This window comes from Oncorhynchus gorbuscha, unplaced genomic scaffold, assembly GCF_021184085.1.
Source record: "Oncorhynchus gorbuscha isolate QuinsamMale2020 ecotype Even-year unplaced genomic scaffold, OgorEven_v1.0 Un_scaffold_3012, whole genome shotgun sequence".
Taxonomy (NCBI): domain Eukaryota; kingdom Metazoa; phylum Chordata; class Actinopteri; order Salmoniformes; family Salmonidae; genus Oncorhynchus; species Oncorhynchus gorbuscha.
Window position 1 is genome coordinate 25001 of NW_025747373.1, and position 15170 is coordinate 40170.

The 15170-nt window shown below is 43.9% G+C and overlaps 2 protein-coding genes across 2 annotated transcripts; both read left to right on the plus strand.

Moving 5' to 3' along the window:
* Positions 1 to 2100: 2100 nt before the first annotated feature.
* LOC124027223 (zinc finger protein 48-like) lies at positions 2101 to 5478 on the plus strand. The gene is made up of 3 exons (XM_046339688.1): positions 2101 to 2176; positions 4766 to 4910; positions 5279 to 5478. The coding sequence occupies exons 1-3, from the start codon at positions 2168 to 2170 to the stop codon at positions 5476 to 5478; spliced, it is 354 nt and encodes a 117-aa protein (XP_046195644.1). The 5' UTR covers positions 2101 to 2167.
* Positions 5479 to 5835: 357 nt separating this feature from the next.
* LOC124027225 (oocyte zinc finger protein XlCOF19-like) lies at positions 5836 to 12747 on the plus strand. The gene is made up of 4 exons (XM_046339690.1): positions 5836 to 5864; positions 6628 to 6759; positions 10953 to 11151; positions 12059 to 12747. The coding sequence occupies exons 2-4, from the start codon at positions 6676 to 6678 to the stop codon at positions 12598 to 12600; spliced, it is 825 nt and encodes a 274-aa protein (XP_046195646.1). The 5' UTR covers positions 5836 to 5864; positions 6628 to 6675; the 3' UTR covers positions 12601 to 12747.
* The last annotated feature ends 2423 nt before the right edge of the window (positions 12748 to 15170 follow it).

Here is a 15170-nt window from a genome sequence, read left to right on the forward strand (position 1 = left end):
GCTATGAGGGTGGCCAGTCCTCTTCTGGCTGTGCCGGGTGAGAGGAACCAGGTGACCAGTCCTCTTCTGGCTGTGCTGGGTGGAGATTATAAACCTAGAGAGGAACCAGGCTATGTGGGGTGGCCAGTCCTCTTCTGGCTGTGCCGGGTGGAGATTATAAACCTAGAGAGGAACCAGGCTATGAGGGGTGGCCAGTCCTCTTCTGGCTGTGCCGGGTGGAGATTATAACAGAACATGGCCAAGATGTTCAAATGTTCAGAAGATGACCATGTTCATGACTAGTCATGAAAAGGATGCGCGCAAGTCAATGGGGCAGAAGGCCACGTGTTGTTATGATTCTAAACCTCATATAGCAAAGCAACAATGACAAGGAGCTGCCATAGTTCCATCTGGTTCTCGATACCATGTCTTGTTTTGACTGATGTCTCATCTATGCTAATATGGCTCAAATGAACTAGCTAGCTAACCAACGACGATGTATTTGAGCAATTTGAACAAGTTCTCATTGTGCAAATGTATTGGTTTTCAAAAAACATTTGTAGAATAAAAAATATAGTTTACATATTGTCAACAATATAAGACTGTTTTTTGCCTCAAAAGTTGCGCCCTCATTATTAACGTAAACTCACCCCATTCTACAAAACCGCAACATTCAAACGAGGCTACAAAGAAAACTAATGGGACTGTGTTGACGTCAAAATCGAGGGTGTGAACTAGGTTTCTTTTCAAGCGTTGATCGACATGGTAATGGCTCTATAGTATTGGAGAAATGTTTAAAAAATGGACCCTCCGTTACATCTAGACGTGTCATGTTGTAACGTACAGCACGCATAAAGCAACTATTTCTGTCTTACAATCTCTCTCCACCAGGTGTAGCACTTCTCTCATCCTTTAAAAACAAGAAATGGACAGTGACGGGGTAAGGGGGAAGACCTAGTCATTTTTTTGCGTCATCCTTCTCAAAGCCGCTGTTTATTTCTAAGATCACTTTAGCACCGCCCTAAAAACCTGATTCAAATTCGACACAAACCTTCAAATAGGTATGTAATGAAAGATTATATAAACTCTTTATAGTGTTTAATTTACATTTTAGAGTCGATAAGGTGATAAGTTCGAGTGAAAAGAAGCAATTTTCCCACACATTTCTCCTTCTCACTATTAGTTTCGCTTCCCCACCCGCCATTTAAAAAAAAGATCCGACGGGGATCATAGCCTGCTTGAATTATGCAGAAACAGGCAGCGTTTAGGTCATGCAATTGATTCAGTTGGAAAGGGGAGACATTGTGCTTTACAATGGCATTCACATTACAGTTGATCTGGAAGTATTACGTTTTGGGGGCGCTAAAAAAAAGGGCAATTGTACGGACCAAGGCGATGTACGAGTTTACGTTAGTTGCTTTTACAACCAACCCATCCACTGACCACGAACATTCCATTAAATTTGGAGAACCTGACTGAAGAGATTATGCAATTCTGTTCTTTTTGTATACATCTCAATCATTCAAATATGTTAAATTCCTTCACATTTGATCATATTTGTATTTGTTCTGGTGGTGCCAATAATGAACCCGGTGCGTTGTGGCCAACACATGCAATACTACTCACTGACGTCTATGCACAATCAATGTCATGATTGAATAAATACCCCTTTAAAACCTGCTCCTTTCCCTAAATTAACGAATCAATTATATTTTAATTAATGTCACTAGGGTCTATGGCAGTTTACCAGGCAGTTATTATTATTATTATTATTATATTAGTTGCCCCTCTCCCTCCTGTTTACTGCCTTTCCCCTCCAACACGTGGCGGTAGAGCGCCAGGAGCTGCTCACTGACCGAAGAAGAATATCCCGGAAGTAGGTGGATGCAGGCGCTAGTTGGATAGCTACTTCACTTCAAAATACGGATTAAAATATGTCCATATACCATTTCTGATACGGTTGTGATTGGCATAGACATTATGTAAAAATAAATAAAAAAACATTATGTAACTGTAACGAGCTAGACGCGAGGAGGCACAAAACAACTTTTGGTAATTTAGCTTGTTTAGCTAACAAGTTAGCTGTCAAATAGTTTCCACGACAACTGTTCCCGACCCCCGTTCTGAGGTGACGTATTGTTTCTCCAAACCACAAAAGTCTACAGAAGAACTGTTGGGTCGATTCACAATGGATGAGGTGAGAACGCGCCCATCTAGTAACACACGTTCGCTCGGTAGCCAGCTGGTTTGTTGTCATAGCAAATGTTAGTGGCTAGTTATCGTGGAATGAAAGGCAAAGCGGTCAGTCGATCCCTGTGTTATTGCTCCATCTAATGATCGTTATATTCCACTACAGTAGGTAATGGTAGTAAATGCAATCTTTAGAGGTCTGTCAGATTCATAATATAGGCCGCAGATTTATCCCTGACTAAAGACCACGTGACCTGGCCAGGAAAACTCTGGGCCTTGTTTCCGGCCGCAGATTTATCCCTGACTAAAGACCACGTGACCTGGCCAGGAAAACTCTGGGCCTTGTTTCCGGCCGCAGATTTATCCCTGACTAAAGACCACGTGACCTGGCCAGAAACTCTGGGCTTTGTTTCCGGATCAGATCGTATTGGCCTGTTCCAAGTGGCACCCGATTCCCTATATAGTGCACTGCTTTTGACCAAGGTCCATAGGACTGAAGTATTGTCCTATATAGTTATTTGTGACGGATACATTCTCAGGGTAAAACTCATGGCCGTAGTAGTATAATATGATACATTGTCAGGGTAAAACTCATGGTCGTAGTAGTATAATATGATACATTGTCAGGGTAAAACTCATGGCCGTAGTAGTATAATATGATACATTGTCAGGGTAAAACTCATGGCCGTAGTAGTATAATATGATACATTCTCAGGGTAAAACTCATGGCCGTAGTAGTATAATATGATACATTCTCAGGGAAACTCATGGTAGTAGTAGTATAATATGATACATTCTCAGGGTAAAACTCATAGTAGTAGTAGTATAATATGATACATTGTCAGGGTAAAACTCATGGTAGTAGTAGTAGTATATGATACATTCTCAGGGTAAAACTCATGGCCGTAGTAGTATAATATGATACATTCTCAGGGTAAAACTCATGGCCGTAGTAGTAGTATATGATACATTGTCAGGGTAAAACTCATGGCCGTAGTAGTAGTATATGATACATTGTCAGGGTAAAACTCATGGCCGTAGTAGTATAATATGATACATTGTCAGGGTAAAACTCATGGCCGTAGTAGTATAATATGATACATTCTCAGGGTAAAACTCATGGCCGTAGTAGTATAATATGATACATTCTCAGGGTAAAACTCATGGCCGTAGTAGTATAATATGATACATTCTCAGGGTAAAACTCATGGTAGTAGTAGTATAATATGATACATTCTCAGGGTAAAACTCATGGTAGTAGTAGTATAATATGATACATTCTCAGGGTAAAACTCATGGTAGTAGTAGTATATGATACATTCTCAGGGTAAAACTCATGGCCGTAGTAGTATATATGATACATTCTCAGGGTAAAACTCATGGTAGTAGTAGTATAATATGATACATTCTCAGGGTAAAACTCATGGCCGTAGTAGTATAATATGATACATTCTCAGGGTAAAACTCATGGTAGTAGTAGTATAATATGATACATTAAAACTCATGGTAGTAGTAAACACTAAAACATGGTAGTAGTAGTATAATATGATACATTGTCAGGGTAAAACTCATGGCCGTAGTAGTAGTAATATGATACATTCTCAGGGTAAAACTCATGGCCGTAGTAGTATATGATACATTCTCAGGGTAAAACTAATGGCCGTAGTAGTATAATATGATACATTCTCAGGGTAAAACTCATGGCCGTAGTAGTATAATATGATACATTCTCAGGGTAAAACTAGTAGTATAATATGATACATTCTCAGGGTAAAACTAGTAGTAGTATAATATGATACATTCTCAGGGTAAAACTCATGGTAGTAGTAGTATGGTATAATATGATACATTCTCAGGGTAAAACTCATGGCCGTAGTAGTATAATATGATACATTCTCAGGGTAAAACTCATGGCCGTAGTAGTATAATATGATACATTGTCAGGGTAAAACTCATGGCCGTAGTAGTATAATATGATACATTCTCAGGGTAAAACTCATGGTAGTAGTAGTAGTATATGATACATTCAGGGTAAAACTCATGGTAGTAGTAGTATAATATGATACATTGTCAGGGTAAAACTCATGGTAGTAGTAGTATAATATGATACATTCTCAGGGTAAAACTCATGGTAGTAGTATAATATGATACAGTGTAGTTAACGTCAGACATCCCTCTGTTCCATCATTGTATCTGTGGCAGATCGCCTAGCAGTCACAAGCATTGGGACAGTCACTTGATTTGAATTTTATTTATTTTATTTCTATTTCACTAGGCAAGTCAGTTAAAGAACAAATTCTTATTTACAATGACAGCCTACACCTGATCAAACCCAGATGTGCTGGGAATTCATGTACCGCCCAATGGTACTCCCGATCACAGCTGGTTGTGATACAGCCTGGATTCGAGTTTTATGCGCCACTCAGGGTGTCCAGCCTGAGACCGCTGCGCCACTCAAGCCACTTGGAATCCCGAGCAGACCTGGTGAATCTGTTGATGTGCCCTCGAGCAAAACTTAACCCTAATTGCTCCTGTAAATTGCTCTGGATAAGAGTGTCTGTTAAATGACTAAAATGTAATTTAAACGTTTATTGTGGACGGTGATGGCAGATCCAGCCTGTCTAACTCGTGTCCCACTCGACCTAAACCCACACAGTCACCAGTTCCTGTCAGGAACCACAGGAACCAGAGAACACTGCAGGGCCCCAAGCTGCTAGAAGTTGACTGGGATTCTCTTTTTAGTAAGTTGGAATAGTTTGGGAATGTTTTGAATTGGAATTTTTGGGATAGAATAGAAAATGACTTATCGTTGAATGATTTACGTTCATCTAACTCTGTGTTCTTCAATCCTGGTATATGGGGACCCAAAGGAAGCACATTTGAGTTTTTGCCCCACCACTCACACACTTTCAACTCATCAACTCATCATCAAGTGATTTGAATCAGGTGTTTTAGTGCTAGGGCAAAAAAAACTCAAAATGGAACCAGGAGGTGGTGATACAGTGAAAAAAAGTGACCAGGAGATGGCAGCTATCTAATCCAGATGTGTTGAATTCATGTATTTCCACCAATATAATGAGTTATAACATTAGTTTTATCATTCACACAGAAGAGAGACAACCTCCACCAGGAGCAGCTAAACAACACCAGGAGAATCAGCAGAAACCCAAGACATTTCACGCCTGTCCAGTGTGTGGAAGACACTGCCAAAAGTTATCCATCCTGCAGATCCACATGAGAATCCACACGGGAGAGAAGCCGTACCCCTGCCCCACTGTGGCAAGAAGTTCGCTCACCTGGGAGCCATGAGACGACACCACCTCACACACATTGAGAAGCTTTACTCCTGCTCTGTGTGTGGGAAGAGTTTCACCCAATCAGGACATCTGAAAGAGCACCAACAGTCTCACTCCGGAGAGAAGAACCACTGTCTGATCTGTCTGAAACAGTATATCAGAGCAGAAGATCTGAAGATTCACCACAGAGTTCACACGGGAGAAAGGCCCTATCAGGTGAGAAGCTGACTCACCAGAGGACAGGAGGTGGTGTAAAAGTGACTAGGAGATGTAATGTAGTACCAGGGTGAGTTGGGAGATCATTTAATCAAGACAATCAGGTCAAAGAATCTCCGGGCCACAAGCTGACTCACCAGAGACAGGAGGTGGTTGACAGGGAGATGGCAGCTACTATCCAGGGTGAGTTGAGAATTTATTAGTAATAAACAATGCATTGAAATGCTTGGGTGTCCGGCACTAGGCCCACTTGAGAATGCTTTTAATGGAGAATCTCCATTGAGAATGCTTGTTAGTCCGGCACTAGGCCCATTGAGAATGCTTGTTAGTCCGGCACTAGGCCCATTGAGAATGCTTGTTAGTCCGGCACTAGGCCCATTGAGAATGCTTGTTAGTCCGGCACTAGGCCCATTGAGAATGCTTGTTAGTCCGGCACTAGGCCCATTGAGAATGCTTGTTAGTCCGGCACTAGGCCCATTGAGAATGCTTGTTAGTCCGGCACTAGGCCCATTGAGAATGCTTGTTAGTCCGGCACTAGGCCCATTGAGAATGCTTGTTAGTCCGGCACTAGGCCCATTGAGAATGCTTGTTAGTCCGGCACTAGGCCCATTGAGAATGCTTGTTAGTCCGGCACTAGGCCCATTGAGAATGCTTGTTAGTCCGGCACTAGGCCCATTGAGAATGCTTGTTAGTCCGGCACTAGGCCCATTGAGAATGCTTGTTAGTCCGGCACTAGGCCCATTGAGAATGCTTGTTAGTCCGGCACTAGGCCCATTGAGAATGCTTGTTAGTCCGGCACTAGGCCCATTGTGTGTCTGGGAAACTGTCCCAGGAGTTTTCCTGACCTGATTATGATTAATTCTACATTTAGACTAAAGATGCCTGTACATCAATAGCTGTGTCATAAATTAACAAGATATGCTTTGTCTTTCTCTCTGCCTGCCAGTGAAAGTGAAGGAGGAGGAAGAAGAGGAAGAGGTTGGTGGTTTCATCAATGCCGAAGGAGAGGAGGAAGAGGAGGTTGGTGGTTTCATTAATGCTGACGGAGAGGAAGTTGGCTGGAGTTTCCCTGATCTCAGTAAGTAGAGGCAGAATGGTGACACAATCAGTTGTATTGGTTGTGTGTTCCAATTGACACCCTATTCCTTTTATAGTGCACTTATTTTTGACCAGAGCCCTGTGGGGAATAGGGTGCCATTTTGGACACGACCTAGATCACTTGTTTGGCTTATTTACCCACCCAATTATTTAACTCACTAATTATCTCCACAGGAGAGTCCGTAATACCAACCTATCTCCATAGGAGAGAGTCCTGTCCATGGCTCTGGTAGTCTCATTATAACCAAAAATACCAACCAGTGAGAGTTAAAATTATGTTTTCGAATGACATCCCCAGGAGGTAAAAATATTTTGTGAAAACTATAGTGGTCCTAAAACGAAAACTTGAGGAACACCGAAATTTAGGGCCAATTATCTACAAATTCTATCTTTTGGGAGGGGCAGAAAACAGTTTAACCAGCGATTGAGATGTGAGACTCTGCTGTAGTTCGGCGTCTCAGACCCCGTAACAGGAGGAGGAGAGACCAGAGAAGGTTCGGCGTCTCAGACCCCGTAACAGGAGGAGGAGAGACCAGAGAAGGTTCGGCGTCTCAGACCCCGTAACAGGAGGAGAGACCAGAGAAGGTTCGGCGTCTCAGACCCCGTAACAGGAGGAGTAGAGACCAGAGAAGGCTCGGCCTCTGACCGGTTGCTTAATGGGGAAAACCGGTTGAATGAGCGTCACCGGTTGAGCATGCCAACAGCATTTCCTTCCAGAAGCCATGGGAAAGTTGTCTGGCTGCGGGAACCGTGCGATGGGATTTATACTCCTATCTGCACTTACTGGTGGCACAGACGCTGTTTCATCCTTTCCTACACTGAAATTACCCTCTGCCTCACGATGGCATCTGAAGCTGGGCTTGCAACACAGCTATCCTCACCATAAGGCGATCGTTGTCCTGTATATTATGAGTACAGCGACTGCAATTAGAAGGCATCATGTTAATGTTACTACTGAGCTTCGGCTGGTGGAGGTCCTGTAGAATCACGTCCAGAGAAAGCGTCCGGGGTTGAAAAGTTGAATGGGGAAAAAAATTGTGAGGACAAAACTAAGACGTTGGTAAATTTGTTAAATGCAAAGTTTTAATTAAATGGTTAATGAAAGTAAAACAAAATGAAAAGTTTAGCAGGTAGCCGAGAAGCAACAAAATGGTTATAACCCATAATAACAACCTCTCTACAGGAGTCCTGGTAGTCTCATATAACCCATAATAACAACCTCTCTACAGGAGTCCTGGTAGTCTCATTATAACCCATAATAACAAACAGGAGTCCTGGTAGTCTCATTATAACCCATAATAACAAGTTCTACAGGAGTCCTGGTATTCTCATTATAACCCATAATAACAACCTCTCTACAGGAGTCCTGGTATTCTCATTATAACCCATAATAACAACCTCTCTACAGGAGTCCTGGTAGTCTCATTATAACCCATAATACCAACCTCTCTCTACAGGAGTCCTGGTAGTCTCATTATAACCCATAATACCAACCCTCTCTACAGGAGTCCTGGTATTCTCATTATAACCCATAATACCAACCTCTCTACAGGAGTCCTGGTATTCTCATTATAACCCATAATACCAACCTCTCTCTACAGGAGTCCTGGTAGTCTCATTATAACCCATAATACCAACCTCTCTACAGGAGTCCTGGTAGTCTCATTATAACCCATAATACCAACCTCTCTACAGGAGTCCTGGTAGTCTCATTATAACCCATAATACCAACCTCTCTCTACAGGAGTCCTGGTAGTCTCATTATAACCCATAATACCAACCTCTCTCTACAGAAGTCCTGGTAGTCTCACCCATAATACCAACCTCTTAACCAGCGAATTCTCAGATTACCAACCTGCTGTAGTTCTCATTATCTCAACCTACAGGAGTCCTGGTAGTCTCATTATAACCCATAATACCAACCCTCTCTACAGGAGTCCTGGTAGTCTCATTATAACCCATAATACCAACCCCTCTACAGGAGTCCTGGTAGTCTCATTATAACCCATGATACCAACCTCTCTCACAGGAGTCCTGGTAGTCTCATTATAACCCATAATACCAACCCTCTCTACAGGAGTCCTGGTAGTCTCATTATAACCCATAATACCAACCTCTCTACAGGAGTCCTGGTAGTCTCATTATAACCCATAATACCAGTCCTGGTAGTCTCATTATAACCCATAATACCAACCTCTCTCTACAGGAGTCCTGGTAGTCTCATTATAACCCATAATACCAACCTATCTCTACAGGAGTCCTGGTAGTCTCATTATAACCCATAATACCAACCTCTCTCTACAGGAGTCCTGGTAGTCTCATTATAACCCATAATACCAACCTCTCTCTACAGGAGTCCTGGTAGTCTCATTATAACCCATAATACCAACCCATCTCTACAGGAGTCCTGGTAGTCTCATTATAACCCATAATACCAACCTCTCTCTACAGGAGTCCTGGTAGTCTCATTATAACCCATAATACCAAGTCCAGGAGTCCTGGTAGTCTCATTATAACCCATAATACCAACTCTCTCTACAGGAGTCCTGGTAGTCTCATTATAACCCATAATACCAACCTCTCTCTACAGGAGTCCTGGTAGTCTCATTATAACCCATAAACCAACCTATCTCTACAGGAGTCCTGGTAGTCTCATTATAACCCATAATACCAACCTCTCTCTACAGGAGTCCTGGTAGTCTCATTATAACCCATAATACCAACCTATCTCTACAGGAGTCCTGGTAGTCTCATTATAACCCATAATACCAACCTCTCTCTACAGGAGTCCTGGTAGTCTCATTATAACCCATAATACCAACCTATCTATACAGGAGTCCTGGTAGTCTCATTATAACCCATAATACCAACCTCTCTCTACAGGAGTCCTGGTAGTCTCATTATAACCCATAATACCAACCTCTCTCTACAGGAGTCCTTGTAGTATCATTATAACCCATAATACCAACCTCTCTCTATAGGTGAAAGTCCTGTCCATGACTCTGGTAGTGAAGGAGGAAGTCCCCTACATCACACACCAACAAGGTGGGAGACAATAATGACCAACATTTTATGAGATTAAATGTATTTATTTTAAAGGCCACACATGGAAAAGGCCAACATGGAACCTAATGTAAAGATTTCAGGTCTTGAACCTAATTAAAGCTTTCAGGTCTTGAACCCTAATGTAAACTTTCAGGTCTTGAACCTAATGTAAAAGTCTTTCTTTCAGGTCTTGAACCTAATGTAAAGCTTTCAGGTCTTGAACCTAATGTAAAGCTTTCAGGTCTGGAACCTAATGTCTCAGGTCTTGAACCTAATGTAAAGCTTTCAGGTATTGAACCTAATGTAAAGCTTTCAGGTATGAACCTAATGTAAAGCTTTCAGGTCTTGAACCTAATGTAAAGCTTTCAGGTCTTGAACCTAATGTAAAGCTTTCAGGTCTTGAACCTAATGTAAAGCTTTCAGGTCTTGAACCTAATGTAAACCTATTGAACCGTAAAGCTTTCAGGTCTTGAACCTAATGTAAAGCTTTCAGGTCTTGAACCTAATGTAAAGCTTTCAGGTCTTGAACCTAATGTAAAGCTTTCAGGTCTTGAACCTAAAATGTAAAGCTTTCAGGTCTTGAACCTAATGTAAAGCTTTCAGGTCTTGAACCTAATGGCTTTTCTTGAATTAAATGTATTGTAAAGCTTTCATGTAAAGATGCTTTCAGGTCTTCTTGAACAGGTCTTGAACCTAATGTAAAGCTTTCAGGTCTGAACCTAATGTAAAGCTTTCAGGTCTTGAACCTAATGTAAAGCTTTCAGGTCTGAACCTAATGTAAAGCTTTCAGGTCTTGAACCTAATGTAAAGCTTTCAGGTCTTGAACCTAATGTAAAGCTTTCAGGTCTTGAACCTAATGTAAAGCTTTCAGGTCTTGAACCTAATGTAAAGCTTTCAGGTCTGGAATAATGTAAAGCTTTCAGGTCTGAACCTAATGTAAAGCTTTCATGAATGTTCATTGTCTTGAACCTCATTGTAGAACCTAATGTAAAGCTTTCAGGTAAAGCTTTCAGGTCTGGAACCTAATGTAAAGCTTTCAGGTATTGAACTTAATGTAAAGCTTTATTGTATTGTGTTTATGAATAGAGTTCTGACATGGTTCATGATGATGTTCTGTATTCATTGTAGGATCCTGGTCACCAATCCAGCACCAAAGCTGTAGAGTCCCAGGGTCCCGATCCAAGACATGAGGAGGACATCACTCAAACACCTGGGATGAACATTCATATTGTAGAAGAGGGGAAGGAGGAAGTGAAAGAGGAGGATGAAGTTGGTGGTTTTATCAATTCTGAAGGAGAAGAATTTGACTGGGATTCTGTTCAACATAGTAAGTGGAGGCAGAACACGGACTGTTCTTTAGTTGACTGGGGTTCTGTTCAACATAGTAAGTGGAGGCAAAACTCTGACTGTTCTTTAGTTGACTGGGGTTCTGTTCAACATAGTAAGTGGAGGTAGAACTCTGTTCTTTAGTTGACTGAGGTTCTGTTCAACATAGTAAGTGGAGGCAGAACTCTGTTCTTTAGTTGACTGGGGTTCTGTTCAACATAGTAAGTGGAGGCAGAACTCTGTTCTTTAGTTGACTGGGATTCTGTTCAACATAGTAAGTGGAGGTAGAACTCTGACTGTTCTTTAGTTGACTGGGGTTCTGTTCAACATAGTAAGTGGAGGCAGAACTCTGTTCTTTAGTTGACTGGGGTTCTGTTCAACATAGTAAGTGGAGGCAGAACTCTGTTCTTTAGTTGACTGGGATTCTGTTCAACATAGTAAGTGGAGGCAGAACTCTGTTCTTTAGTTGACTGGGATTCTGTTCAACATAGTAAGTGGAGGCAGAACTCTGTTCTTTAGTTGACTGGGGTTCTGTTCAACATAGTAAGTGGAGGCAGAACTCTGTTCTTTAGTTGACTGGGATTCTGTTCAACATAGTAAGTGGAGGCAGAACTCTGTTCTTTAGTTGACTGAGGTTCTGTTCAACATAGTAAGTGGAGGTAGAACTCTTGACTGTTCTTTAGTTGACTGGGGTTCTGTTCAACATAGTAAGTGGAGGTAGAACTCTGTTCTTTAGTTGACTGGGGTTCTGTTCAGCCCATCTCCTATGAAGTGCACTACTTGTTGACCAGGGTCCTGGACAAAGTGGATGCACTTGATAGAGAATAAGGTACCATTTTTGGATACGGACTGTGAATGAATGTCGACTTGCTCGCCTCAATACCTAACCCACTCTGTTATTCACACAGGAGAGAGCCCTGACTGTGGCTTAGACAGCAAAGCGAATCCCGCCACATCAGAACATCCTGAACACCAGGAGAGTCACAAGACGAAGACGTCTCACTGCTGCTCGGTGTGTGGCAGAGAGTGCTACAAGCTCTCGGTACTGCAGATCCACATGAGAATCCACACGGGAGAGAAGCCGTACCCCTGCCCCGACTGTGGCAAGAAGTTCGCTCACCTGGGAGCCATGAGACGACACCTCCTCACACACACGGGAGAGAAGCCTTACTCCTGCTCTGTGTGTGGGAAGAGTTTCACCCAATCAGGACATCTGAGGGAGCACCAGCAGTCTCACAGTGGAGAGAAGCCTCACCTGTGTCTGGTCTGTGGGAGAGGCTTCTCTAGAGCGTCAGACCTCCGGATCCACCACAGAGTTCACACAGGGGAGAGGCCGTACAGCTGTGACTACTGTGGGAAGAGATACGGCCGCTGTCAGAAGCTACGGGCTCACCAACGGACACACCACAGTGACAGGACGCACGCTGATACTGGAGAGGAGACGGAGTGAATGACCACGAGGCTTTGAACATAAGACGTGATAAGCTTAGTATTCCTACAGGTGATGTTAGCCGGCTGGACAACAACGATGATACACGTTGATCGTCATCAGACAGAGGAACAATACACTCCATTGGAATAGACATGGTTCTAGAATCCACCTAAATGATTGACAGAATTCTGATGCAGGACACAGGCTGCTGGGGAGGGGAGAGACACTGGGTGAAGTTCCCCTGCCTGAATCCTAACCTTAACCATTAGTGGGGGAGATGCAAAACTGACCAACGTCTAGGGGCAACTTCACCCTACTCCGTTTGGGGGAAAGAATGGGGAACCCAGTTGAGGCTTTATCAGTAAGTGTTGACAGTAGAACTAATGGGTGTTTGTTAGTAGGGTGGACAAACACAACTATTAACCTTGTGATGAAGAACGGGAGGCTCGGTTAGAACCATTACAATGGACGTGGTTCTACATTCCACTTGAAGAAAGCACCCAGTTCTGATGGAGAGATGAAATAATCAGTGCTGTCCAGTTTGTTATTGAACTTGAACCAGAGAAAGTGAACCCCAAAAGATGGCCGCGAAGACTGTGTTCTAAATTGGAATCGTGGAATGCTTGTTCTCTGTCCACCACATCCTGTGTGAGGAACCCAGTTGAAATAATTGTTTAAAAAAAATAGAAAAGAATGTTGATGTAATAATTGTGTTCTATATTGGATAACATCCCAAATAATGTTCAGTCACAGGACGAGAGAGAGAGAGAGAGAGAGAGAGAGAGAGAGAGAGAGAGAGAGAGAGAGAGAGAGAGAGAGAGAGAGAGAGAGAGAGAGAGAGAGAGAGAGAGAGAATAGAGAGAGAGGAGGAGATGATTGTGGAGAATGAGGAGAGAGAGAGAGAGAGAGAGAGAGAGAGAGAGAGAGAGAGAGAGAGAGAGAGAGAGAGAGAGAGAGAGAGAGAGAGAGAGAGAGAGAGAGAGAGAGAGGGCTCCATCCATGCTGTCATTCAGGTCATTACGCCGCTATAAGATAGTAAACAAAGGTGTGTCATGTTGGTGTTAATAAATAGGTTACAAAAACCTACCTAACTTTTTAATCTATTTAAAAATAAAAACAAGTTTCTGTTTTCTGTACCATTTTATGCCAACTCTTGCCCTCCAGTGGGTGATAATAGTTGCCCTCCAGTGGGGTGGAGGACGTACAACCTGTTAGAATTATAGGATGCTCAGATTCTCCGTCTGTCTTGAATAGTTTATCATCTGGTAAATCTGGTAGGAGTGACCTGCTATCGGAGGTATTCATGTTATTGTGGAGAATGGGTGTAGTATTCTCTGAATACTATACGCTGCAACTCCCCAACGGGCTCGAGAGGCGAAGGTCGCCAAGCTGCACTTCTTCACACCCGCTCGCTTAACCCGGAAGCTGCACCAATGTTTCAGAGGAAACACCGTTCAACTGATGACCAAAGTCAGCCTGCAGACGCCCAGCCCGCCACAAGGAGTCAGCCCGCCACAAGGAGTCAGCCAGCCACAAGGAGTCAGCCCGCCACAAGGAGTCAGCCCGCCACAAGGAGTCAGCCCGCCACAAGGAGTCAGCCTGCAGGCGCCCAGCCCACCACAAGGAGTCAGCCCGCCACAAGGAGTCAGCCCGCCACAAGGAGTCAGCCCGCCACAAGGAGTCAGCCCGCCACAAGGAGTCAGCCCGCCACAAGGAGTCAGCCTGCAGGCGCCCAGCCCACCACAAGGAGTCAGCCCGCCACAAGGAGTCAGCCCGTCACAAGGAGTCAGCCCGCCACAAGGAGTCAGCCCGCCACAAGGAGTCAGCCCGCCACAAGGAGTCAGCCCGCCACAGGGAGTCAGCCCGCCACAGGAGTCAGCCCGCCACAAGGAGTCAGCCCGCCACAAGGAGTCAGCCCGCCACAAGGAGTCAGCCCGCCACAAGGAGTCAGCCCGCCACAAGGAGTCAGCCCGCCACAAGGAGTCAGCCGCCACAAGGAGTCAGCCCGCCACAAGGAGTCAGCCCGCCACAAGGAGTCAGCCCGCCACAAGGAGTCAGCCCGCCACAAGGAGTCAGCCCGCCACAAGGAGTCAGCCCGCCACAAGGAGTCAGCCCGCCACAAGGAGTCAGCCCGCCACAAGGAGTCAGCCCGCCACAAGGAGTCAGCCCGCCACAAGGAGTCAGCCCGCCACAAGGAGTCAGCCTACAGGCGCCCAGCCCACCACAAGGAGTCAGCCTGCCACAAGGAGTGGGATCGAACCCCAGGCTGTAGTGATGCCGCAACACTACGATGCAACGCCTCCCAGCACATTTGGGTGTGTAAGTGAATGTAATTGTCGACCAGTTAGCCAAAATAGTTTTGAAATTAGATATAATTGATATTAATGTTCCACTGGGTAGAGATGAAGCCAAATGTAAGATCAGAGCCATTCTGATAGATGTGTGTCGGAAGAGATGGGACTCTGAGCCCAAGGGCCGGTGTTTACATGCCCTCTACAGAAAGGTCAGTGGACCAAGGTTCAAAGGTCAGATTAGGAAGGAAGAGGTGGTGATTGTGTTTAGGACATTGAACTCATCATTACATCTGG

Bases quoted from the DNA above. Each gene is read 5' to 3' on its own strand.
- LOC124027223 (XM_046339688.1), top strand. The intron at 4,911-5,278 runs GTAAGTTGGAAT...TCATTCACACAG, and splicing joins TGACTGGGATTCTCTTTTTA to AAGAGAGACAACCTCCACCA.
- LOC124027225 (XM_046339690.1), top strand. From the start codon at position 6,676: ATGCCGAAGGAGAGGAGGAAGAGGAGGTTGGTGGTTTCATTAATGCTG. The intron at 6,760-10,952 runs GTAAGTAGAGGC...TATTCATTGTAG, and splicing joins CTGGAGTTTCCCTGATCTCA to GATCCTGGTCACCAATCCAG. The intron at 11,152-12,058 runs GTAAGTGGAGGC...TTATTCACACAG, and splicing joins CTGGGATTCTGTTCAACATA to GAGAGAGCCCTGACTGTGGC.